At 42.1% G+C, this 27,001-nt stretch overlaps 2 protein-coding genes across 2 annotated transcripts in view; both read left to right on the top strand.

The window, feature by feature from the left end:
* Positions 1-3,079, top strand: part of NLK (nemo like kinase) — a 158,525-nt gene extending 155,446 nt beyond the window's left edge. Inside the window, exon 11 of the mRNA XM_041724931.1 lies at positions 1,288-3,079. Within this exon, the coding sequence (XP_041580865.1) occupies positions 1,288-1,342 (55 nt within the window). The 3' untranslated portion in view covers positions 1,343-3,079. The remainder of the gene's footprint in view (positions 1-1,287) is intronic.
* Positions 3,080-18,158: 15,079 nt separating this feature from the next.
* TMEM97 (transmembrane protein 97) lies at positions 18,159-26,946 on the top strand. Its single transcript, XM_041724427.1, has 3 exons — positions 18,159-18,372; positions 24,615-24,759; positions 25,614-26,946. The coding sequence occupies exons 1-3, from the start codon at positions 18,244-18,246 to the stop codon at positions 25,871-25,873; spliced, it is 534 nt and encodes a 177-aa protein (XP_041580361.1). The 5' UTR covers positions 18,159-18,243; the 3' UTR covers positions 25,874-26,946.
* The last annotated feature ends 55 nt before the right edge of the window (positions 26,947-27,001 follow it).

Genomic DNA, 27,001 nt, shown 5'->3' with positions numbered 1-27,001 from the left:
AAGATATGGCTGCCACAAGAACACACACAGTTTGAGAGTGCTGAAGATGCTTTTCAAAAGGTGTGGGTGGAATTGGTCTATCAGAGAGGCCTGCTGGGTCCCAGAGAAACTTGCCAGAAAATTTGGGTAGAACAAAACTGGGCCTTCCACATTAAAAAATCCGACACCAGAACCAGGAAGGAAAGCTGCTTAGGAAGCCTTGGCCTTGCAGTATCCTTCCACCACAAGCCAAGTAGCAAAGGATAACTGTGAGTAAGTGTCTGGCTCCAGTATAACAAGGCAGGACAGAGAAGGGTGGATTTAGATATCTGAGAGGCCACACTCTTCCTCCTTTCTTCCCCACCTGCCTTTCTGCCTCTCCCTTTTCTCTCTTCCCCTTGCTTCCCTTTTAATTGGCCTTAACATGGTGTTGAAATTGATTAAATTTATTGAATCCATTTTTCACGAATTTTTGTTTAGAACTTTTTAAATCAGGGTGACTTTCATTTCTTCCTTGTATTTTTCTGTGGAAAGAAAGAATTAGGTTGTATGTTTATTCCTCTGTGGTTTAAAATTACTTTATTATTTTCCCCTAAGAGTCAGTGACCCGGGCAATCATGTGTTTTAATACCTTTCAGGTGTAAGTTATTCATTATCCCAGGCCCCAGGGAAGCAAAGTGGTTACACACACACCCTCAAGTTTATAATCTAGTTAACAAAATTAGATACATGAAATAACTGAGAAAATTGATCTATGGATAACAAATGCTAAATGATTATCTATTACTACTGAGTTCGTACTTGATAAAAGAGTGCTTATAAGGCTCATTCACATAGGTTTCCACTTAAAGTCATTGTGTTTTGAGAGGCTACTTTTAAATGGATAATTCTGCATCCTGTAAGATTATTTTCCGGTTGATTGTAGACATTATTACTTCCTTTATATTACAAAGTAGGCACAGTGGAAGGCACTTTGCCTACATTATCTCATGTATTCATCACAATGTCCTATGAGGTGGATGGCAGGCATTATCCCTTTCCAAAAGAGGAAAGATGAGGGCATTTCCTCGATGTCCCACAAGTAAATGACACATCGTCCTCAAGCCCATCACTGTTGCCTTGCTTATAGATACAGATTCTTGAATGAACAATTTGGAACAAATACAGCTTTGGAGAAGTTAAATAAAATCCAGAAATGGACTTTATAATTTTTTTTAAAGGAAGAGAGGAAAACACACAGCATTGACTCTCCCTTTTGCCTTTTGTGGTGTCAATAGCTGGTTTCACCATATTTCCATTTTCTTCCAGTTCCACTGTTGCCCAGCCGTCTGAGATGCCCCCATCTCCTCTGGTGTGGGAGTGACGGTGGAAGATAATGTACTACTGAAGATGTAATGTAGCTTTCCACTGGAGTCTGGGATTTGCAATTCTGGAGGTTAATCATGCTTGTACTGTAATTTTACTAATGAAGTTTTAAATTAACAACCACTACTTGTATGATATGAATAATATTTAGAAATGTTACTAGACTTTTAATCTTGTAAAGTGGTTGTGCTTTTAGAAGAAAAATATTTTACCCAGAGTTGCACATGTTTTATGAATTTAGTGCAGCTGTTATGGCTCACCTCAGAACAAAAGAGAATTGAACCAAATTTGGGATTTTGGGGTTTTGTGTTTTTGTTTTGTTTTTCTTTTTTTTAAATGAAGTGAGATTGTTCACACACATATACACACACATAAAGGACAGTCATACATTTTGATATTTGAGCCATTCCTGAAAATTTGGGGTTTTCTAAAATGAAAGAATCTAGAAACCTTGCCTGCGACCAATCATGGAGCCACATGAGCTGATTGTGGCTGCACCTGGGGGGGTGGGGGGTGGGGCATGCCACCTAATGATCAAGCCCTATAATTAGCTTCTCATTAGAGCCGTGACGGTGATGTGTGCTGTCTAAAATCCAATGTTGTGGGTAGAGAGAATGAGTTTGTGACTAGGAGAGACGAAAATTCTGTTTTCCTTACCCAGTATAAATATATATATATATATTTAATCTATTTTTATTAGAAGTTTTTCTGCTCTTTCTTACATAAAGAAACCCCGAAGCATGCATCTTTCATGTGTGTAAATAATTCATTTCTGGGCTAATTTCAAAAGAATCCCAACATTGCTGTATAGAGAGAGAACTAGCTTGCACATTTTAGGTCTGTGAAATTTTGTGAGACTTTTCCTGCACTGGACAGTAAAAAAATAAATAAATAAAGACAAAAACAAATTTTTAAAAATTTTAAAGCCACAAAAAAGGCACATAGGGAATTATGTCAAATGTGTTTGTGTCCTTAGGCAAAGCTGTGGGAGTCTTGAAATGTCACAGTAGTAAATAACTTATTACTTTTTGACAAATTCTTTTTTCTGTTGGAACACTGAATTCTTCTGTGCATATGTATATATGAATACAAAATTGAAGGCCTCTACCTCCTGGAGTTATACAACTTGGCTTGTTTACCTCCACATGCTGATGATGACTATTTTTTTTTTTTTAAGTTCAATGTGGAGACTTGAAACTTGAATGTCCCTTCCAACTTTTATATTAAAAATAAAAAGACAAGAAAATTGAAGATTGTTTTTCACCTGTACAAGGAATACTAATGGATCGTCTTAAAATTGGTCTAGGAAAAAACCTTGTTGTGTGTTATGGACAATTAACTGTTAAAGTTATTGTAAGTTATCTGTATTTAGCAGAGTATTTTCATCTTGAGTGATCTGAGCTGAATTTGAAGACTATTAATAAGTTATGTTTGGAAGTTTTAACTTCAATGAAGTAATTATTTGCTGTGAAAGAAACAAACATTGAATTACTAAACAAAGATGGTGCAATATCTTTGTTTTTTTTTTATGAGGCTCCTGAGAATCAACCCAACTGAAGCATTTCAATTCACTTGAATGAGAAACGTGTTTAGTATCAAAAGAGCCCAAGAAGACACTGGTGTGAAAGGTACAATCTCAGAGGTTGGTCAATTACCGTGGCACACTTACTGGTCACTTTGTACAATGTAGATTTGAAGTACAGTGGTGAAAACATTAAATGTGACATTCGAAAAAGATGTGTCATCTGTTTTCTTTCAATTCTTTTCCTTTGTTTTCTCTTGAGTATAGCTTTTATTCCTGATTTTGCAGTTTTAAGACATTTCCTATTCATATTTCTATTTTGATCTTTGAGGAAATTAGTTGTGGTTTTTAAAAATCTTCCCAGAATCTTTACATTGCCAAAAATATATCAAAAACTTATGTTTAAAGACATTATGAGTCAAATATATATAATTTGAAAGTCTTTTCAGACCTTAGAGTCTAATCCAGTGGTTTAAAAGCCTTTTTTTTTTCTTTTTGAGCAAAGAACTCTATTTTCATGTGAAACCAAATTTCAATATATTGGAGTCCAAAACATTAAATACATAAACTGGATGAAGCAGACTGCTGAGGACTTGACCATACCCTTCCCTTCTTTTCTGCCTCCTTCCCCCGGCAGCCCAAAGGTAATTCCAGTGAAGGACAAAGTCCCGACTGGGTGGTAGTATAATTATGACCTGACACCAGACTACCTAACTTTGGAATACCTTCCCTGTGGTAGATAAGGCAACATGACTCTTGAGTTTGTAGATGGCATGTATTTCCCCTGTCTTTTCTTGATTTAGCAAAATAGATTTTTTTCCTGACATGGAGGGAACTGACTGTTCTAACTCGTATAAATTAATACACTTACACATATTAGTTTGTACATCCAATAAACTTTTGAATACCTACTGAATACAAGAATTACTTACTATCAATAAGCTTGAATAAGGAAACTAGTTGTTATTACTTACAAGAGAACAATATGAATTGCACATATAACAGTTTGAAACAAATTCTTCACAAATATTAGAGAAAATATATTGACCTGTTCCCACTGGAACCTGCTCAGCTAACCAAGGATGTGTGTCTCGTTTTTTGTTTTTTGTTTTTTTTTAATTTAAAATTGTTGATAATTGCAAAAATGTGGAATTTCTACAGTCAGTGGAATCAGTATGGACAGATAAGTTAGGGCTCTAATCAGCTCCAATTTGTAGTTTAGGTATAAGAACCCAGAAGATGGAGGTAATTTCTTGTGATAGTACATAAAGTTTGGAATTTTGTTTTTCTTCTATGCTAAATCATTTAAAATACTACTCTTATATTAAAAATATATTAAATAATAGAATACGACATTTGCATGAATTTTGAAATAAAGGCCCCTTTTGGGGGAGCTATTTCCTACTGTGCTCTAAGTAGTGTCTAAACACCATGGGTAGTAAATGAGCACTTTGAGTCTTCTCTCCACCTCTCCTTCCTTAAATACTCTTTCCTTGTCTTCCATAATACCACTCTGTTTTTCTCCCTTCTTGGGGGCCTATATAGGCTCCTTTTTCTGCTCAATCCTCATAATGTTGTGCTCCCTCGGCTAGGGATAAATCCTGGCTTCTAAAGCCACAGGTTTTTGATGTGGCTACTTGGTAGAGTCACCTGGAGAACTATCAGAAATTCTAGTGCCTAGGCTACCCTCAGACCAATTAAATCAGATTCTCTCTAGAGGAAAGTTAGGCATCAGTTTTATGTTTTGTTTTGTTTTGTTTTTTTGTGAGATTTTTTTTTTTTTAATTCTCCAGTTGATTCCAATGTGCAGCTAAGATTACAATCCACTGTTGACTACTCTCATCTTGTGACTTCATCTGCCCTCATGGCCTCAATGAGTGTAAGAGAATGACCCCAAATCTCTTACCTATATACCCAGATTTTTCTGCTAGGTCCCTATTAGAAATTTCCACTTGGTTATCTTGTAGGCATTTCAGACATGTCAAAAATGAAATTAAGGGACGCCTGGGTGGCTCAGCGGTTGAGCATCTCGCCTTCCAATCAGGGCATGATCCCAGTCCGGGAATCGATTCCCAAATTGGGCTACCTGCAAGGAGGCTGCTTCTCCCTCTGCCTATGTCTCTGCCTCTCTCTGTGTCTCTCATGAATAAATAAGATCTTTTTAATTTAAAAAATTAAATTAATGTTTCTCACACAACTTTATTATTATTCTCACTTTTCCATACTGGTTCTCTTTTCCCCCATCCTAGACTAGGGCCATCCTTAGCAATTCATGAGGAATTGTGGAAGAAAAAGGAATTGTATGTTTGGGGGCAAGAGTGACAGAGTTGTGAGCTGGCCCAGGCTATAGCACCCTCTTCACATTAAGTTAGGACCTGTGCCAGGGTGGTACTCTTGATTTAACTTTTTTCTGGAAGAGGAGGTAAAAGACAATGGCTCAAGTTACAGTGTTCCATCTGCTTCCTTCCCCTCAATCCTGGGCCTGGACCTCACCATCCACCCCATTATTTAAGCCAGAAATCATAGTCTTCCTCACTCCCATCTTTCCTCCAGAATTCATGCACATTTTGCATTCCATTCTTTAATATTCTTTTAATGTTCTAAATGGTATGCCATAAAAGAAAAATAAGTTTCTTAGTTAATGAGTTAGAGGCTATTGAATCTAACTTTCCATTTTGGGAATCAGGGCTGAATTGAAGAAACTGATAATACTTGCTGAACTTAACATCCTGTTTCTTCTCTCAAGATTAAAGTAGTTTAAGAATCAAATCCATAAGTAGTGACATTTTTCCTACACTTTTTTTTTTACATATGTGTCAGGTGTACAGCTCTATACTTTGACATCTGTATACACTACAAAGTGATCATCAGCAAAAGTTAAGTTTACCATCAATTACCGAACGGTTGCTCCTCTTCACCCATTTTGTCCACCCCCCCCCAACCTTCTCTAACCATTAGTCTGTTCTCTGTATCTATGAGTTTGGTTTGGTTTGGTTGTTTTTAGATCCCACATGAGTGAAATTATATGGCATTCGTCTTCATCTGACTTCTTTTGCTTAGCGTAATAAATACATGCAAGGTCCATCCATTGCAAGATTTCGCTTTTTTAATTGGCTGAGTAATATTCCATTGTATAAATATATCACATCTTCTTTACCCACCTATTGATGGACACATAGGTTGTTTTTATATCTTGGCATTTTGTAAATAATGCTGCAATGAACATAGAAATACCTATATCTTTTCAAATTCATGTATTCATATTTGTCAGATAAATACCTAGAACTGGAATAGCTAGGTCATATGGTAGTTCTTAATTTTTTGAGAACTCTCCATAGTGTTTTCATAGTAGTTGCACCAATTTGCAATCCTACCGATAACATACAAGGGTTTCCTTTTCTCCACATCCATTACAACACTTATTTTTGTTGTTTTTAGAATAGTAGCCATTCTAATAGATTTGAGGTGATATCACATTGCGAGGTTGATTTGCATTTCCCTAACAACTAGTGATGTTGAACATCTTTTCAGGTGCCTGTTGGCCACCTGTATGTGTTCTCCAAAGAAATGTTTATTCAGATCCTGTGCCAGTTTTTTAATCGTGTTGTTTGTTTTTCTGTTGAGTTGTATGAGTTCCTTGTATATTTCGGCTAATAACCCCTTATCACATAAATGGTTTGCAAATACCTTCTATTTAGTAGGTTGCCATTTTGTCTTGATAATGGTTTCTGTTGCTGTGCAGAAGCTTTTTAGTTTATTTTTGCTTTAGTTTCCCTTTTCTTTGGAATCTGATCCACAAAAATGCTGCTAAAACCAATGTCAGGGAGTTTACTATCTGTGTTTTCTTGGAATTTTATGGTTTCATGTCTTATATTCAAGTCTGTAATCCATTTTTAGTTCATTTTTGTGTATAGTGTAAGATAGTGGTCTAGTTTCATTCTTTTGCACATGGCTGTCCAGTTTCCCCAGCACCACTTCTTGAAGAAACTATCCTTTCTCCATTGTATTTCTTGGCTCCTTTGTCACAGATTAATTGTCCATGTATGTGTGAGTTTATTCTGGGCTCTCAATCATGTTTCATTGATCTGTGTGTCTGTTTCTGCACCAGTACCATACTGTTTTGATAACTATAGCTTTGTAGTATAGGTTTTTTTTAAGATTTTATTTATTCATGAGAGAGAGAGAGAGAGAATGGCAGAGACAGAGGCAGAGGCAGAGGGAGAAGCAGGCTCTCTATAGGAGCCCATTGTGGGACTTGATCCCAGACCCCAGGATCATGCCCTGAGTCAAAGGCAGACGCTCAACCGCTGAGCCACCCAGGTCTCCCTGTAGTATAGTTTTAAATCAGGGAGCCTGATATGTACAGTTTTATTGTTCCTTCTCAAGATTGTTTTGGCTATTCGGGATCTTTTGTGGTTCCATACACGTTTTAGAATTATTTTGGATAACTTTTATTTCTTGAATAAAAGTGAAGTATGCCATTGGAATTTTGATAGGTATTGCATTGAATCTGTAGATTGCTTTGGGTATTATGGACATTTTAACAATATTAAGTCTTCCAGTCTACAAACACAAAATGTCTTTCCATCTGTATACTCTTAGTTTCTTTCTTTCATCAGCATCTTATAGTTTTGTTGTTTTTTTTAGAAATTTTATTTATTATTTATAAGAGACAGAGAGAGAGAAACACAGACAGAGGGAGAAGCAGGCTCCTCACAGGGAGTCTGATGTGGGACTTAAACCCTGGACCGAGATCATGCCTTGAGCCGAAGGCAGATGCTCAACCACTGAGCTACCCAGGCATCCCAGCATCTTATAGTTTTCAGTATACAAGTCTTCTACTTCCTTGGTTTAATTTATTTCTAAGTAATTTATTCTTTTTGGTGCAATTGTAAATGCTTCAGACTTTAAATTTTTTTTTTTAAGTAATCTCTAGACCCAATGCAGGGCTCAAATTTACAACCAAGATCATGAATCACATGCTCTACTGACTGAGCCAGCCAGGCATCCCAGTATTGTTTTCTTAATTTCTCAGCTGTCATGTTACTGGTGTATAAAAATGCCACAGATACCTGTATATTGATTTTATAACCTCCAACTGTACTGAATTAAGTTAATAGTTCTAATTGTATTTTTGGTAGTTTTTATTTATATATATAGATATAGATATATAGACATATATGGATATATAGATATAGAGAAAGTCAGTCGTGTGTGCAGATACTGGCAGTTACACTTCTTTCCTTTCCAATCTGGATAACTTTTATTTCTTTTTCTTACCTAATTTCCATGGCTAGAACTTCCAATACTATGTTGAATAAAAGTGGCATCCTTGTCTTATTCCTGATCTTAGAGGAAAAGTTTTCAGCTTTTCACCATTGAATATGATTTTTTTTCATTGAGTCTGAATTTAATATAGGATTCTCATATATGACCCTTATGAGATATGTTCCTTCTATTCCCACTTCATTGAGAGTCTTTATAAATGGATGTTGAATTTTATAAAATGCTTTTTCCACATCTATTGAAATGATCATATGATTTTTCTTTTATTTTGTTCATGTGGAGTTATCACATTGATTTGTAGGTGTCGAACCATCCTTGCATCCCTGGAATAAATCCCACTTGATCATGGTATATGATCATTTTAAAGTATTTTTGGACTTGGATTGCTAATATTGTGTTGAGGATTTTTGCATCCATGTTCATCAAATATATTGGTCTGTAATTTTTTACGGGTGTCCTTGCCTGGTTTTAGTATAAGGGTAATGCTAGCCTTGGAAAATGTGTTAGGAGCTTTCCCTCATCTTTGGTTCTTTTTTGAAGAGTTTGAGCAAGGTCAGTATTAAATCTTTGAGTTAAAAAAAAAAAAAAAAAAAAAAAACTTTGAGTGTGTGGCAGAAATCTCTAGTGAAGCTGCCTGGTCCTGGACTTCTGTTTGTTGAGAGATTTTTCATTACTACTCCATCCTCCTTACTACTAATCAGTCTGTTCACATTTTCAATTTGTTCATGATTCAATCTTGGAAGATTGTATGTTTCTAGGAATTTATCCATTTTTTTTTTTAGGTTGTCTAGCTTGTTGGTATATAATTGTTTTCCCTACTTTTTTTTTTTAAGATTTATTTATTTATTCATGAGAGACAGAGGGAGAGGCGGACACAGGCAGAAGGAGAAGCAGGCTCCATGCAGGGAGCCAGATGTGGGACTCGATCCCAGGTCTCCAGGATCACGCGCCAGGCCAAAGGTGGCACTCAACCGCTGAGCCACCCGGGCTACCCAGTTGAGTTTATTTTGATTTTTATTTTGATAATAACACTAATTTTCAGAGCTCATCATCCTCACAGCCAACTTACCTTCATCCAGTTGTTAATTGTAGCAACTATATCATAATTTTTAGAATGAACAGCTTTAGAATCTTTCAGAATGCTTATCCTTAAGAAAAATCTTGTACAGACAATATTGCAGGTTCTTCTTAAAAACATTAGAGTGTGTGTGTGTTAGTATTGCATTCACATGGCACAATCTACAAAAGGACGTGAAAAGGGAATCATTTTCCCTAAAGCCAAACCACCATTTCTAGTTTCTGTGGATCATTCCAGAACTCTGCATACACTCTACACTCTGCATAATCAAGCTTATATATTTTTATAGGAATGATAGCATAATCTGCACACTGTCTTCCACCTCCCTTTTTCCATGTGATATATGTGAAAGATTGTTCCACATGAATACCTACAGAGCTAATGCTTCTAACTTGAGCCACATTTTTTATTATGAAGGTAAATAATGAATAACTTGAATTAATGATCCTGTATCCATGTTTTTATCCTTTGTCACGACATTTGTTTTCCATGAGGACAAATAATTCAAGGTAGAACCAACTAACCCAATTTTCTCCCAGGTAAGCCATTGTGCATATATGTAGTAGTACATGTTTTTTACATCATTGCTTATTTTATTACAGATTCTTTTTTTTTTTTATTATTCTATTTATTCATTCATGAAAGACACACAGAGAGGCAGAGACACAGAGAGAGAAGCAGGCTCCGTGCAGGGAGCCCCATGCAGGACTCAATCCTGGGACTCCGGGATCATGCCCTGAGCCAAAGGCAGGCACTCAACTGCTGAGCCACCCAGGTGTCCCTATTACAGATTCTCTTAAACGACAATATTCAAGCCACATTTTTTATAAACAAACCATTTTCCATCTCATTTGCCAAAACTCATGTCATTCAAGAGTTCTTCAGTTACTTTACCAACAACAAGGGCCTTGAAAATTAACATGTCTTCACATACATCATCATACATATGGCAAATAAAGGCCAATTGAATGACCACATATTTAATATCCATGCTCTCAGCTAACTCAAGAATCAGGGGAAGTTGAGTTTTGCAACTAATTGTGTTCATATGTCTTTTTAAGTACAGCAAAAATGTTTTTATTTCCAGCAATACAGATGACTTGATATTCTAAAAAACTCTGAAACAAACACCTAAGAATCCTTGATGAAATATAACAATAAGTAGCCAAACTTCTAGAAAGAAGGGAAATCTTTAAGGACCAAAACCAGACAACACTAGAGCCATTGCTTCCCTAAGGTCATTTGCCAACTGGTAAAAAATATAGCAGCTAATATTAAAGCTAATATTTATCAACTGATTATAATATGTCAGGCCCTGCTCGAAGTAACATACAAATATTAATTGTACAACAACCCCATAATGTGGGTACTATTCTTAGTCCCATCTTTCAGTGGAAGACACAGACTCGAACATATTAGAACCTTGACTAGTAATACTGCACGGGGGAGACAGGAGACATGACCCTGAGCAAGAAATGGAATTAAAATTTAGATTCCCAAAAAAAAAAAAAAAAAAAATTTAGATTCCCACATATAGCTGAAATATTCAATGAGCTATTCCTTCAGTTAAAGGAAAAAAACAAAGTCCAGCCTGTCACAAGGAAATGTATCTGTTACAACCTTAGCTGTTGGTGGGAAAGAAGTCTTCCACAAGAACACTAAACCATACTTAGTTTACCCATACTCATCATTTAGAGTTCAGATTTATGCTACAATCAAAGCCTGGGAAATGCAAATCAAAATACTAAAGTGGCTCCCAGCTAATAGTGCCCTGGAGTGCCTGGCAAAAGCAAACATAGATAAAACACACCAAAATATGAGCTCACAACCCCAAATTACAAAACATAAAGAAATAAGCGACTATATAGGAGAGACCATTAAAAACTAAGTACTGGGGCAGCCCAGGTGGCTCAGCAGTTTAGTGCCACCTTCAGCCTGGGCCCTGATCCTGGAGACCCGGAATCAAATCCCACGTCGGCTCCCTGCGTGGAGCCTGCTTCTCCCTCTGCCTGTGTCTCTGCCTCTCTCTCTGTGTGTGTCTCTCATGAATGAATGAATGAATGAATAAGATCATAAATAAATAAATAAATAAATGCTAAGTACTAAAGATATGGAAGTACTGAATGCAAAATACAAAATGATTATGCTTTAAATTTTTTAGAGAAATGAAGGTATAATATTGTACTTTACAGTTGGGGGGGCGCCTGGGTGGGTCAATCAGTTAAGTGTCTGACTCTTGATTTCAGCTCAGGTAAGGATCTCAGGGTTATTAGATTGAGCCCCACATCAGGCTTTGCTCTGGGTATGGAGCCTGCTTAATATCCTCTACCACTCCCAACCCACTCTCTCCTCTTTTTTTTTTTTTTTTTTAAATTTTTTAAATTTATTCATTCATGATAGAGACAGAGACACAGGAGGAGGGAGAAGCAGGCTCCATGCCAGAGCCCAACGTGGGACTCGATCCCGGGACTCCAGGATCACGCCCTGGGCCAAAGGCAGGCGCCAAACCGCTGAGCCACCCAGGGATCCCCCTACTCTTTCCTCTTAAAAAAAAAGAAAAAAAAAAAAAGGCCAAGCAAGAAAGAAAAGTCATTGAACCATGACCAGGCAAATTTGAAAATTAATAAATTTATGTAAATGAAAAAATCATTGAAAAAAAATAGAATGAATCAGTTAAACAGTTCGATTGAACACTGCCAAAGGAAAAACTAAAACTTGTGAAAGATTACCAAGAATACATTACCTATTATATAGCAGAAACACACAAATATGCACAGGAGATAATAAAAAACATTAAGAGACTTGAGGGATATAGTGAAAAAGATCAAATCCATATAAAATGGGAGTTCAAAAAAAAAAAAAGGAGTTCCAAAGATAAAAGAGTAAAAATTAAATAGATGAAAATTTTCTAGATTTTGTCATAATAGGGAATCTTTGGGTTTAGGAAGAACACAAATCATAAGCAGGATATGTAATGTGTTCTAGTGAAATGGCAGGATGACAAAGCAGTCCTATATATAACAGAGAAAAATTGCCTAAAAGGATTAACATTGAAAACGACTTCTCAACAGCAACAACTCAAGCTAGAAGACAACAGAATGAAATTCAAAGTTTTAAGAAGAAATGTTAACCTAAAATTATAAACTGTCATTTAGTGCAAAGACTTAAAGATATTTTCAAAACACAAATTCAGTTTGCTATGAATAGATCATCACCAAAGGATGTACTTCAAGAAGAAGGAACGCCTGGGTGGCTCAGTGTTTGAGCATCTGCCTTCTTATCAGGGCGTGATCCTGGAGACCGGGGATCTAGTCCCATGTTGGGCTCCCTGCATGGAGCCTGCTTCTCCCTCTGCCTGTGTCTCTGCCTCTGTGTGTGTGTGTGTGTGTGTGTCTCTCATGAATAAATAAATAAAATCCTAAAAAAAAAAAAAAAAAAAAAAAAAAAAAAAAAAAGCAGATCTCCAATGCAAGAATTGATGAACATGTAGGGAAAACTAAGCAAATGCAGATTGCATAAAACAATAATAATAATGTCTAGTTGGGAAGGGGATAAAATCAGACCAGGATTCTCTAAACACCTGTGGAGGTAAATGAGACTCTTGGAGGTGCAGAGGTACATCTGTTTTTAAGAGAGTCAGCTTCAAATTGTTGCTACCATCCTCATTATCCCATGTGACCACCACCTCCCCCTTCACAATTACCATTCTCCTGCTTTACAAAAGAAAAATACTTCTTAGACCATAATTACTACTGTGGCACAATGACCCTGTGTGTAAAAAGCTTGGTTGCTAAGTAAAAGGGACAATATTAAAGTTTTTGTTTATAAAGCCCCCACCTCTTTCATCTCCCTGCTGCCAAACAATACATCAATCCTGAGAGAGAACTTCTTGAAAGTAAAGCGGAGAGCATTACTAAGAAATATTGAGACTAGCAGAATTTTCGTTCACTCAGGCAACAAATTCATACCATAGCTCTGTCTTAAAATTCAGAAGTGCGAGGGTTTTTTATGGAAACATGTATAAAATGAAGCCAGACTTTTTCTAACAGAAATTAAATTTTGACTGCTTGGTTTGCCAATAAGGACTTTTCAATCAATTCATATGGTAGTCATTTTTTCCATAATTAGAATTAGCTGGAATCCGCAGCTACCAAGTTCTGACAAAAATAGGCAAAAGATTTAAAAATTATCAAAAAATATTGTACAAATGTTGGCGAAAATGTGAGAAGTTGGAACCCTTGTACATGGCTGATGGGAGTGTAAAATGGTGCAGCCGCTATAGAAAAGTATGGCAGTTCCTAAAATTATAATTATTTTTTGATCCAGCAGTCCCATTTCTGGGTATATACCTAAAAGAATTATAAGCAGGGACTTAAACAGATATTTGAATGCCAATGTTCATAGCACTAATTCACAATAGCCATAAGGTGGAAACTGCCCAAATGTCCATCCATGGATGCATGGATAAACAAAATGTGTATTTATATATTTTTATATATGCATATACACCATGGAATATTATTCAGGCTTTAAAGGAAAGGAAATGCTGATACATATACACAAATGAGCCTTGAACACATGTGACATGAAAGAAACCAGACACAAAAGAAAAATATTGTATAATTCCATTTATATGAGGTACCTAGAATAGTCAAATTCATAGAAGGTAGTATAATGGTTACCAGTGGAGAATGGACAGTTAATGTTTTATAGGTATGGAACCTCAGATTGAGATGATGAAAAAGTTCTGGACATGGGTAATGGTGCTGGCTGCACAACAATGTGAATGTACTTAATGCCACTGAACTGTATAGTTAAAATGTTTAAAATGGTAAATTGTGTGTATATTTTACCACAATATACACTACATATGTAAAGCTGTGCTGTCCCAGAAATAGAAGTTTATTCATTAGATAATTTGTCTCTTTTCTAAGTAATAATTTATTTTAGATACTTAAAATGATTTTAATTGTAAATGTAAGGCTTCACTTCTGGACTCTCAATTCCATTCTATACAGTGTCTTGATTATTGTTGCTTTACAGTAAGTTTTGAAATCAGGAAGAGTGAGTGGAGTCCTCCAACTTTGTTCCTTTTCAAGACTGGCTCTTCTGAGTCCCCTGCATTTCCATACGAATTTAATTTTTTTAATTTTTAAAACAGATTTTATTTATTCATGAGAGACAGAGAGAGAGAGAGAGGCAGACACATAGGCAGAAGGAGAAGCAGGCTCTCCACAGAGAACCCCATGAGGGACTGGATCCCAGGACACCAGGATCATGCCGAGCTGAAGGCAGACACTCGACTGCCAAGCCACTCACGTATTCCATATTTTAAAAAATTTTTAAAAGATTTAAAAATCTTTATTTACTTGAGAGAACGAGTAAGAGAGGGCACAAGCAGGGTGAGGGGCAGAGGGAGAAGGGGGTGTCTGCTGGGCTCAATCCTGGGACTCTCTGGGATCATGACCTGAGCCAAAGGCAGATGCTTAGCCCACACTAAGCCACCCAGGGGCCCCTCCGTATGAATTTTAGAAACAATTTGTTAATTTCTGCAGAGGCCAGCTGAGATTTTGATAAGGATTACACTGATTCTTGTAGATCAGTTTGGGGAATTTGTCATGTTAACCATATTAAATCTTTCAATCCATGAACGTGGGATGTCACTATTTATTTAGCTCTTCTGTTCTTTCAAGGTTTTGTAATTTTCTATTACAAGTCTTGTACTTCCTTTGTTTATTTCCAAGTAGTTATTTTTTATGGAATTGTCTTGATTTCATTTTCAGATTGTTCATTACTAATATATAAAAATACAATTAATTTTTGTGTATTGATACTTATCCCACAACCTGGCTGAACTCATTGATTAGTTCTAATAATTTTTTTACATAAAATTTATTATAAAATTTATTATTAGGATTTTATAATAAAGTTTAACGTTCTCTGGAAAAAACACTGTAATCCAAAAATTTTATATAAAACCTTTTCTGGTTTTTTCCCCCCCCCTGGGGATAAAACAGAATAATGAAAAGTTTCCAGTTATTTTTTTTCTTTCCAAACAGGAAAGCAGCAGGTCCCTCCTAGCACCTCTCAGTTGTGATTCCAATGGAAGGATGCCACTTCCACCACCAGGGCGGCCACTGCTGGGCTAATGGTGTTTGTCTCATCACAATGCAAATAATTTTCAAAAGGTGCTATAAATATTGCCTCATCTCACTCAGAAAGACAAGGAAACTGCTCAGAGCTTCCTCCCCTCTTTATAAAATCAGTCTTTCACTTACCCCTTGCTTTGGGCAGGGGAACCTGCTGGTGGATCAGCCCCGTCCTCCCTCCTCCCCAGGGCCATTTGCCTCCTACCACTTATCTGACCTCGAGTGAAGAGCTGGCAGTTCCCCCACTAAAGGAATTTCAAACATAAGGCAGCAACTGCCCAGAGATTTTTTTTTTCTGGGTAGAAAATCCTGGTAGGGAAAGTGCTTGGCTTTGAAAGTCTTTATCTACAGATAACAAACTTGGCTGGGTGAGAGGTTTTCTGAGGAATGGTCACATTAGCAGCTGTATGCTTACACGTTCCCTGGGCAAATCCCGGCTTAGGGGCCCCACATGCTGCTCCCCCCCACCCCCACCCTCACCCCCGCCAGCAAGCAGTGTTAATCAGCATGGAGTACAGCTTAGGAGGGGCGGCCTGGTCCCCAAAGCCATTTTTCGGGCTGGGCTCCTCCGGACAAGCTGTGTGGGAGAGAGTGCTCCACCTGCCCGGCCAGCCCTGGGCCACCAGCACTCGAGTCCGACAGCTTCTGTCACTCCTGCCCTTCATCCTGCATCTTCAACTCCACCACCCCCTCCCCGCCCCATGCCCTCCTTCCCCAGGGCTCTGTCCTTCTGTCCCACCCAGTAAACAGCCCCCTCCTCTCCAGGGCCCAAACCCCTGCACACCCTCAGCCTTCTCCTGTGGCAGGACCTGACACCAGGCACCGGCCCTCCCAGGTCTCGGTATCCCCACAGCCCTTGCCAGGGGAGGCTGTTCATTTTTTCACACACCCCAAGCTCAGGGTCAGGAGGTGGGCTCACCAGCCTCCCTGCTCCCCAAGGCTATCAGCACACCATTTCCCCTCCACCCTGTGAAGTTTAAGCCATGCTTCAGCCTAAGCCCACCTTCCCCTGGTTACTCCCCGGTGGTCGTCACCACCCATCCACCCCATGCCCTGGTTCTCTGGCCCTTGACCCCATCTCCAAACACCTTCCCCCTCCTCTCCATTTCAGCCACACCTTCCCATGCACAGAATTTCTTGTGACACCAGGAATTCCAACCCTGTGCCCCCCTGTCCTTATCTCCCCGCCTTCAGGCCCACTCCCGCAGGAACTCCCACCACACTAGCCCTGCCTCCTCACATCCATTCCCAGGCTGTAGCCCTCAGGCCCCCTCGGCCTCCTCCCCTACCTATCCTGGAGCACATGCTCCATCTCATCAACCCCTCCTGTCCAATGTCTCAAAACTGCCACTCTCCCTGAACCCCAAACCCAGATTAAGTCAACAGCCCTTTTTCCTGAACCAGACCCCACAGTGCAGAAAAGCACACAGCCTAGGAGACCAGGCCTCCAGATCAATGGCCACCTACTTCGGCTGGGCCCTCTACACTGCCACCAATTTCTCTGTCCCAGTCCCCACAGGCCCACTCTGACCTCACCTTAATCCTTCCATTCTCTCCAGCAACTTGGGGGCCTTGAACCACATTTCCTGCTCTCTTCTATAATGTCAACTCTCCCCGTGACCCAGAAACTTCCAACAGCATCTAAACAAGTGAAAAGTGTCCCAGTCTCTCTCATCTGAGAAAGAAGTAAGCCCTTTGTGGGGCACATCTCCCTCAAGCTCCTGCCCCATCCTCTCCTTTCCTCCTAACCTGCCCTGCTGTCATCTGGCCCCTGCCTCCACATGCCACAAGTGCTCTCAGAGGGTCACTGCAGGGCCATTCGGCGCTGCTCTGACCCAAGTGATCACACACACACCGTGTTTCTATGGCATCACATTCCGTTGTGCACCTGTGCCCCGGCGCCCTCCTCACACCACCCTTGAGGATGGAGCTCCTCCAGGACCTCTTACGGGGCCCCTCTGCTCTCAACACTTCCACTCCCATCAAACGCTGATGCCACACAAATCTACACCTCCAGACAGGTTCATCCAACTGCCTCCTAGACTTCTCCACTCAGAGGCAGCAGACACTGCTCAGTGTCAACACAGCCAGAAACAGATTACCTTTCTCTTCAACTCACTTCTCCTGTATCCCACTCCTCAGTGAAAGATTCAGTTAAAGACCCATATTTGCAGAATGAATAAATCCTCCCGCATTCTTCGGGGCCAACCAAGATCTGTCCATCCTCTTACTATATCCCTGTGTTTCTTGTGTAATTGAACCCCTGGAAGGCTGCGCGACCCCTCGATTCCGACGGAACAGGGATCCTGCCGGTGTCCCCACGGCCCTGAACGCCGAGCCACCGCGCGGATCACACCGCGCTGCGCGGCCGGCCCCGGCGTGCGGCACCGCCGCTGCCCTGGGAGCCCACCGCCACCAGCGCCCGTGGCCCGGCACACGGGAGCCGCTCAGTCGGCGTTACAGGCTTGCGGTGAATGAACGAAGTACGAGCGAAAGGGAGCACAGCGCGCCGCGCACTCGGCGGCGGGAGGGCCGGCACACCGCGCGCCCAGGAGCCGGCCCACGCTGCGGGCGAGGAGCCCCGCCCCCGGCCCACGCGGCGCCCCCCGGCGGCCAATGGAAATGGTCCGCGGGGCGCCGCCTCGACACGCTATAGACGGACGAGCCAATGGGAGCGCTCGGCGACGAGCACCGCTCCCGCCGCGGCTTCGCAGCCAGCCAATGGGAGAGGCCGGCGTAGCGCTCCAGGGGGCGGGGCGAGCGGCCGGGCGCCGGGTGCCGGACGCTGGGCGGGCTCGGGCCTGCTTCCCACGTCTGCGGCCGGGGCGAGCGCGTCCTCGGCTCCTGCCCGGCGCAGCAAACGGATGATGGGGTCTCTGGGCGCCCGGCGCGGCCTGGAGTGGCTGCTGGGCCTCTACTTCCTCTCCCACATCCCCATCACGCTGCTCATGGACCTGCAGGTGGTGCTGCCGCGCGAACTCTACTCAGTCGAGGTGAGGGCGACGTCGGTCTTGACCTCCGGCCGTCGAGGTTGGGGCCCCTGCGCACGCTGCGGTGTGCCATGGCGCTAAGACCCTCCTCCCCGCGGGCTCGGATTCTGCCCCCCTTTCCCTCCCGCCTCTCCTTGGGTCTTGCTTAGGCCCTGCCGTGCCCCAGTCCCTCCTTACCTTCAACTCGATGTCTTGCTTGGGGTTTTCTTTGTCCCCGACGCTCACCTCAGCTGCTGGGGGCAGACGCTTTGGTCCTTTGGGAAAGTTAGTTCTTCCCTGGGCGTGCATAAGGCTCCCCCCCAACCCCCGCCCCGGTCAGTTGTCAGTATTTGACGGAAGTAGCCTGGATGAACCAACGTCTCAGTCACGCGCTGGATTTGTGTGTGCTTTGAAAGAGCTCTAAAATACCGTCTAGGGATCCCTGGGTGGCGCAGCGGTTTGGCGCCTGCCTTTGGCCCAGGGCATGATCCTGGAGACCCGGGATCGAGTCCCACGTCGGGCTCCTGGTGCATGGAGCCTGCTTCTCCCTGTGTCTCTGCCTCTCTCTCTCTCTCTCTGTGACTATCACAAATAAATAAAAATTAAAAAAATAATAATAATAAATAAATAAAATACCGTCTAATCCCAAAGAAATAGTGCGAGTAGAATTAGACCCGTACAAAGGGCATTCACAGATCGTCATTACTCCAATATCAGGATCCAGCGGCTTCGAAAGCTCATAAGTAACTTAAAGACATCTTTTTAAGGTAGCCTTTTTTGTTAGGTTTGAGCAAGAATGATCACCTGAATAGAGAGGCGAAAAGCTCCTTTTCCTGGTTGTTGATGAGTATTCTTTACCCCAAACTTTGCTTTAATGCTTTTCATCCCTTCAGAGCTACCGTTTTATCTTCCCTGGTCTTTTCATGTCTGGACCCCCAACGTCCTTCCATGGAATCCCTGTCCTCAGTTCTATGCTCCTCCAAAATGCAGAACTGCGAGCAAGACTGACCTGTCTACTTAAAGACTTGATTTTGCCTGTTTTTCTTTAGCTTTTTCTCTGTAGAGCAGGAGTTCTTCAATCAAAAGTCCATGAACCCCCGATGTAGTATATGTGAAATTGTGCCTTATATTTTCTGGGAGGAGAGTCTGTAGCGTCCATTAACTTTTCTACGGGTCTGACCCTCCCAGAAATGCCACTGCTCAAGAGTACCCCACGCCATAGTCCTTTTGTTTGCTTCTCGATCCAAGCATGACTGGGAAGACCTCTGACTTACCTTTTCTTGGGAAAAAATGTAGTAGTGTGTGACAAGAGCATGGGACTCTGCAGGTGCAGCCTGGGGACCTGGTTCTTTCAAGAACTGCTTTGGTATTGTGGGCAAGTCAGGGCTCTGTAGCCTCACCAGCCAAGTAAGAGAGAGCTGGGTTACAAGGTCAGACATGCAAGGCCCATGCAAGTTTCCTGGTGCCACTGTAACAAAATGCCAGAAACACTGGCTTAAAACATTTGTTCCCTCCCTTTGGAGGTCAGGAGTGCAGAACAAATCTTGCACGGCTGGTTCCTTTGAAGGTTCTCCGGTAGAATCTGTTCCTCGCCTCTTCCAGTTGGTGGTGGCTGCCAGCGTTCCCTGGCTTACGGCCATATCACTAAGTCTCTGCTTCTGTCATCTGTTTGCTGCCTTTTTCTCTATAATCCAGTCTCTTTTATAGAGGTACACTCAATCTAGAGGAACACTTAGGACTACATTTAGAGTCAACCAGGTGGCCAGCCTAACCTCTCCATCTCAAGACCCTTAAACGCATCTGCAAAGTCTCTCTTGCTATATAAGGTTACTGGCAGAGATTCCAGGGATGAGGAGGGGATATCTTGGGGACCATAATTCAGCCTGCAGCGTAAGCCCAGGTAGCACATACCCTTTCTCAGCAGGTCGCCACAGCTCCACACCCTCCACACCAGCCATTAGTTGCCAGGAAGAAAGAAGAGCCTTGTCTGGCTTGCAGAGGCTGCGTGGCCAGCAAAACTCAGGCAGGCCGCCTGTTTACAGTCTTCAATGTTACAAATCCCTTTAATACTGGGCACCTGGGATGCCTGGGTGGCTCAGCGGTTTAGCGCCTGCCTTTGGCCCAGGGCGCGATCCTGGAGACCTGGGATCAAGTCCCCACATCGAGCTCACTGTATGGAGCCTGCTTCTCGCCGCCTGTGTCTCTGCCTCTCTCTCTGTGTCTCTGATGAATAAATAAATAAAATCTTAAAAAAAAAAATACTGGGCAATGTGTTACTCCAGGTATTCCAGCTGGCACTTTATCTTTTCTGAATGTCCCAATTCCTACAGGTCCTTGCTCACCACTCACAAAATATAATTAAAATGTGTCCAGCATCATAAAGACCCCTTTAAGCTTATATATTTGATTTGCTTAAGTTTTATCACCTTTATTAATGTTGACTTATTATAAAAGGTGAAGGGGGGATCCCTGGGTGGCGCAGCAGTTTGGCGCCTGCCTTTGGCCCAGGGCGCAATCTTGGAGACCCGGGATCGAGTCCCACGTTGGGCTCCCTGCATGGAGCCTGCTTCTCCCTCTGCCTGTGTCTCTGCCTCTCTCTCTCTCTCTCTCTCTGTGACTATCATAAATAAATAAAATCTTTAAAAAAAAAAAAAAAGGTGAAGGGCCATTGCAAGCAGGATCTGGCCAGAAATTGTGTGTGTTGGGCGGGGGGGGGGGGGGGGGGGGGGGGGGGGGTATCTGATGCTGTTTGAAGGTGTTAGCAACACAGAGGCATTCTATTTTGGAAGGGCTGTCTCTTTTCACTCTTGTTGCTTTGGAGTAGAGATTTATGGTTTTGTTGCTTCTTTGTGGGTAAATAATAAAATCCTTGAGTTATTATCAGACTCTTTCAAAAAATGCCAAATCTTAACATCTGTTGTGTTTTTCTTCCCTGAATAGAAGGAATTTTCCCCTAGAACTAAAAAGTTTATGGAGATCCAGTAATGGTTTGGCTAAAATTTGCCAGTTAAACATCTTCCTTGGTTTGAACCGATCAACACTGGGAAGAACTCTTACTATGAAACAGTAAGAATTTTAGTTTTACTTAGAACATGGAGAGGATGGGGAAGCATTTTATAGTATCATTTGCAGCTGGGCAGCATTGCATCTCTTAAAGACAGGTGAGCATCTGTGTGTGAAATCAGTCTGTGCTTTTTCTTTTTTTTTTTTTTTCCCATAGATAGAGCATAAGTGGGGAGGGGCAGAGGAAGAGAATCTTAAGCAGGCTCCACACCCATTGAGGAGTCCAATTCGGGGCTCGATCTCACAACCCTGAGATCATAACCTGAGCCAAAGTCAAGAGTTGGACACTTAACCAACTGAGCCGCCCAGGCGCCCCTCTGCCCTCATTCCAAGGTAGAAAAGTGCAAGATTGTTTAGTAGCAACTCTTGGTTTAGAAATCCTTGTGCATAGGGCCAGGTACATAGTTTCATGGATAACAGTGGTAAGTTAAGTCAGATGTGAGTCCGGTATAATCCTTTTCTTGGATCTTACCTAATAAGGATACTTATGAAAGACCAGTTGCATGTTGAGATTTTTTTTTAAGATTTTATTTATTCATGAGAGACAGGCAGTGGGAGAAGCAGGCTTCCCACGGGGAGCCCAATGTGGGACTCGATCCCAGGACCCCGGGATCACAACCTGAGCCAAAGCCAGATACTCAACCACTGAGCCACCCAAGTGCCCCTACTTGCTGAGATTTTAATAGGATGAAACTTGCATTTCTCTGAATATGTGTTATTTACGTTCAATTAAGTAATCATAACATTTCCTATGTGGGTGCCATTGTTGTAAAGACCATGTACATTAATTCATTTTATCTTACCAATAGTGAGAGGTAAGTACCGTAACAAGTTCAGTGAGATTAAGTTCTTTGCTCAGAGCCAAGAATTGCAGCCCCTAGGTCCCATACTCTTCATTTGGCGAGGGACCTGTGATTTGCCTTCCATCTGCCCTTAATCCATGCCCTGTTCTGGCTTCATGTGGCTATTATGTGACTGTGGGCAGGTGTTTGGATCATAATTGATTACTACAAGAGCTAGCTGATTAGATTAAGTTTTGCTAATTTCTTTTTTTTAAAGATTTTATTTGGGCAGCCCGGGTGGCTCAGCGGTTTAGCGCCACCTTCAGCCCAGGGTGTGATCCTGGAGACCCGGGATCAAGTCCCACATCAGGCTCCCTGCATGGAGCCTGCTTCTCACTCTGCCTGTGTCTCTGCCTCTCTCTCTCTCTCTCTCTCTCTCTCTCTCTCTCTGTGTCTCTCATGAATAAATAAAATCTTTAAAAAATAAAACTAAAAATTTTATTTTTGGGACGCCTGGGTGGCTGCAGTTGAGCATCTATCTGCCTTTGGCTCTGGGCCTGGTCCCAGATTCCCAGGATCGAGTCCTGCATCTGGCTCCTTGCATGGAGCTTGCTTCTCCTCCCTCTGCCTGTGTCTCTGCCTCTCTTTCTGTGTCTCTCATGAATGAATAAATAAAATATTTTTTAAAAAAAATACTAAAAAGTTATATTTAAAAAAAAAGATTTTATTTATTTATGAGACAGAGAGAAGCAGAGACGTAGGCAGAGGGAGAAGCAGGCTCCATGCAGGGAGCCCAATATGGGACTTGATCTTGGAACTCCAGGATCATGCCCTGAGCTGAAGGCAGACGCTCAACCCGAGCCACCCAGGCATCCCAAATTTTACTAATTTCATCTTGCAGCCCTTAGAAGTGACCATGCTGTTAGAGCTGTCCAGATTTATGAAATAGGTGGATCTGAGCGGTTGTATACAAATTGAATAGAAAATGAAATTCAAACAAACCAGAATGCCTTTTAAATTCTAGGGTAAATCTTCAAAGCAGGTCATTCCCACCAATATTTTTTTAAGAAAATCTAGAAAGCGAGAAAGGATCTTAACCATTTGGTTCAAGTTGCTTGTTTTACAGATGACGAAACAGAGTCCAGGAGAGTTGCAGGGACTTAACCTTTATGAGTATTTTCTACCCCATTACTTCCCCTAAAAAGTGCCTAGAAGGAAGCTAAGGGTATGGCCGTAGATTTCAATTTCAGATCAAGTACAAATTTGATTATCACTTGGTCAATAAACTGGCTATCTAGCCAGAGCCTTTCTGAAATTAGTATCGTGCTAACAGAATGTTTGTTTCTGGATATTTGCTTAAAGCTTACTGTCAGCAGTGGGGCCTCTATTTCACAATAGTGAGCCTTTATCTTTTGATTAAAAATTAACAGGAAAAATTATCTTTGGGTTTTCCATTGCAAGCTAAATTCTTAACATTGGAAGTTACCTTTATTTATCATAATATCGAGAAACATACTTGGCTTTGGAGGCAAGTATGTTAAGACAGGATGTGCAATGCCACAATCTGCAGTAGTCCGTATAGTGTGGGGAACCCTACGCTTTGGACCCTTAGAAAGGGCTCATAATGGGCAACTTCAGACCTTCCTGCTGCTTTTGTCTGCCAGGAGCCACGTCCTCACGGATCTGCATCTTGTGATTTAACAGTGTAATTAGGAGGGTGGGCCCCAAGCTGGAACTAAGACTGCTGACCCTCCTGCCAGTGACATGGCCTAGCAGCTCTGTAATTTGTGGTCTGGACAGTTTGTTCTACAAATATCCCACTGGGCTCCTAAAAGAAAACTTCAGAACTATGGTAGTTAAGAATGAGGAGGAGCTTGAGATTTAGGGATTAAATTGTCTAAAATTGCATCTTTATAGAGGTCAGATCTCCCTTCCATCCCCACTCCCTACACACACACACACACACACATGCGCGCACGCGCGAGACAAACTCAGTTCATTTCTGTGTGTGAGGCCATCTGGCCCTCGGAGCTTCAGTGCAGCCGCTGTTGTTCAAGGCCAGATGGCAGGATGCTTCTCACAACTGTGCTTTACCAAGAATGAGTGTTGACAGATATGGGCCTCTGTGTGTTCATTCCGCAAACTAAGAAGCTACCAATGCTAGGAACTGTTGCTCTTGGTAGTGGGCACCACCCTGGGATATGTGTTGTCACCGAGTCATGGTGCCAGGTAGCACGGGTCGCTGTCAGAGCTGGGGAAAGCGGCCCGGAGGAGGGAAGACTGGAGTCAGAGCTGGTGAGTTTCTGTGAAGTGACCATCTAGGCTGCCCTGGGGCTGGGTAATAGTCTCCTCCCGCAGGGTGGAGCTGCTAGCATGTCATGCCAGGCGGCTGTACTCAGCATGATCTTTCTGTCTCCTCAGTTGACAAACCTGCTAAAGTGGTACACTACGGAGTTCAAAGACCCTCTACTGCAGGCTCCTCCAATGTGGTTTAAGTCCTTCCTGTTTTGCGAGCTTGTGTTCCAGCTGCCTTTCTTTCCCATGGCAACGTATGCCTTCTTAAGAGGTTGGTAACTGGTGGGGAAATCACATTTTTGCCCTGAAGTTAGGTCCCAGAAGTCTTTTGGGAAAGTGTCTCAGAGAAGGGGAGTGGTCTGTCTCGTTGGTGTGAGGGTGACCCCGGCTGGGGTGGGAACGGCCTGGAGAGATCTCGGGCAGGGACGTGGATGTGGCTCCAGCTGGAGCCTGCTCAGCTGGGCTGTACGGCTGCCTCAGTCAACTGGAAATCTCTCGTACACCCAAGGCTGCTTACAGATTGAACCTGTCGCGTTCTTTTTGGGGGGGGGGGGGGGTATTTTTACTTTATGCACCTGCAGAATTTTTTTCTTATCATTGGCTTTTCTGATGTGGGTAGCACCACACTGGTTTTTAAGCAGCAGCATCAAGCTCACCCCTCAAGGGCATAACTTCTCATTTATTCTCACAGTGTTCCCCTGTGACTACTGCTTCTAGAAAGACGGTGGCCATGTTCCTGTCCGTGATCACTAAGCTCCTACAGCATATTTCCCCTCGGACTCCCCAACTCCATGTCTTGGCAGAATCTGTTGGTCTTCTCACCTGTAGATAATTACTTAGCAGATGCTGTCGGCACCCCCTCCCCACCCCACTAAATCGTCATGGCCATTTTACTGCCCTAGAGTTTTTCCTGCAGTAAATTCTGACCCCCGCCCTTGGTTCTCTGGCATTCAGTGTGCTAGATCCCCAACCCTGTGCTCGGCAGTATTATAACACTTCCAGTTTTCCGTGTGTTTGCACTTAGAAGGGAGGTGGAAGCATTCAGCTGAAGGGAGAAGAGGTGGGGAATATTGCATCCCTGGAGTCACGAACAGACCTAATGCTTCTCTCTTCCTCCCACTTTAGGAGGCTGCAGGTGGATCCGCACCCCTGCAATCATTTACTCCGTTCACACCATGACCACTCTAATTCCAATTCTCTCCACGCTTCTATTTGAGGATTTCTCCAAAGCCAGTGGCTTCAAAGGACAAGGACCTAAGACTTTCCGTGAACGACTAACCCTCGTATCTGTCTATGCCCCCTACCTTCTCATCCCTCTTATGCTTCTGCTTTTCATGTTGCGGAGCCCCTACTACAAGTATGAGGAGAAAAGAAAGAAAAAATGAAATAATGACTGGCCCAGCAGGGAGATGCCCAGAGGGCAGTTTCCTGTTGGACCCAGTATGAGGAAAACCTCTCAGAACCCATGTCTTCAGCAGCATTTGAAACATACCAGCAACACATAAGAGCAAGACTCTGGCAGGAGCCAGAGTCAAAACCTCCCTTTCTGAGGACACTGGCATACACAGACCAGTCACCTGATCACAGACACAGGGGTGTGGGCTAGGCTATCCGGAAGTGGTGCCAAATACCTCATCATGTGCCCAAGTTCCATTGTGAGCATGACCAGACCAGATACTGGATAAACTTCCAAGAAATGTGGCCTGCTTGGCATGTTCATGAGTCACTTGACCCATAAGGCACATGTGATTAAACCCTTGACTCCTGATTCTCTACAGCATATCCTTTATCAGTGAAATGAAGGGTGGCATGTTTCAGGCCATTTTTAAGTTTGATTTATGCCTCTTTTAATATTAAAAACTATCATGGGGTTGGTTGGTTTTATTTTGTTTTTTTTTGCCTCCACCCTTGGTTGGGGAAAAGGTTCTGCAAGAGGTTCAAACTTGGTTTTACTCAAGGGTCAGGTTCAGCCTGACTTTCAGAAATGGGTTAAGCTGGAAAGTTTTGTTTCTGTCTCAAACAGGTCATCCCAGAAAAAAAAAATATATATATATTTTTTAAATCTCCTAATTCCTCCTCTTTCCAAACCTTAGTCTTGTTTTTACAGACCACCTGACATAAGTCCCTTCACTCTGAAGTCTGGTGTCTCAAACCTGATGTGGAAGTAAGTGCGCTTCCTATTGGATCACTTCACCCTTCCTTATACTTTCATCATCCTTCCTAGCTTGTTCACCAAGTGGCTTGGGACACCACTTCATTGCTGTTTCTTGGCTTTCTTTAAATTTATACTCACGGCCAACTCAAAAAATCAAACACTTGTGAACACACATGGAAAATAGTAACTGGTCCTGTTTGGTTGCCCTTTTTTGTCTGTTTTGCTCACAAGCCATACTGGTCTGATTATTGGGAGTATCATCTGACTCATATGTCTGGTCCAAATAAAGGTACCTGCTGACCACTGCTTGGTTTGTTTTATGGACTACTAAGGGGCTAAAATGCAGGATTCTTTCAAG

This window comes from Vulpes lagopus, chromosome 12, assembly GCF_018345385.1.
Source record: "Vulpes lagopus strain Blue_001 chromosome 12, ASM1834538v1, whole genome shotgun sequence".
In the NCBI taxonomy this organism is placed as follows: domain Eukaryota; kingdom Metazoa; phylum Chordata; class Mammalia; order Carnivora; family Canidae; genus Vulpes; species Vulpes lagopus.
This window is presented reverse-complemented; position numbering and strand designations above follow the sequence as displayed.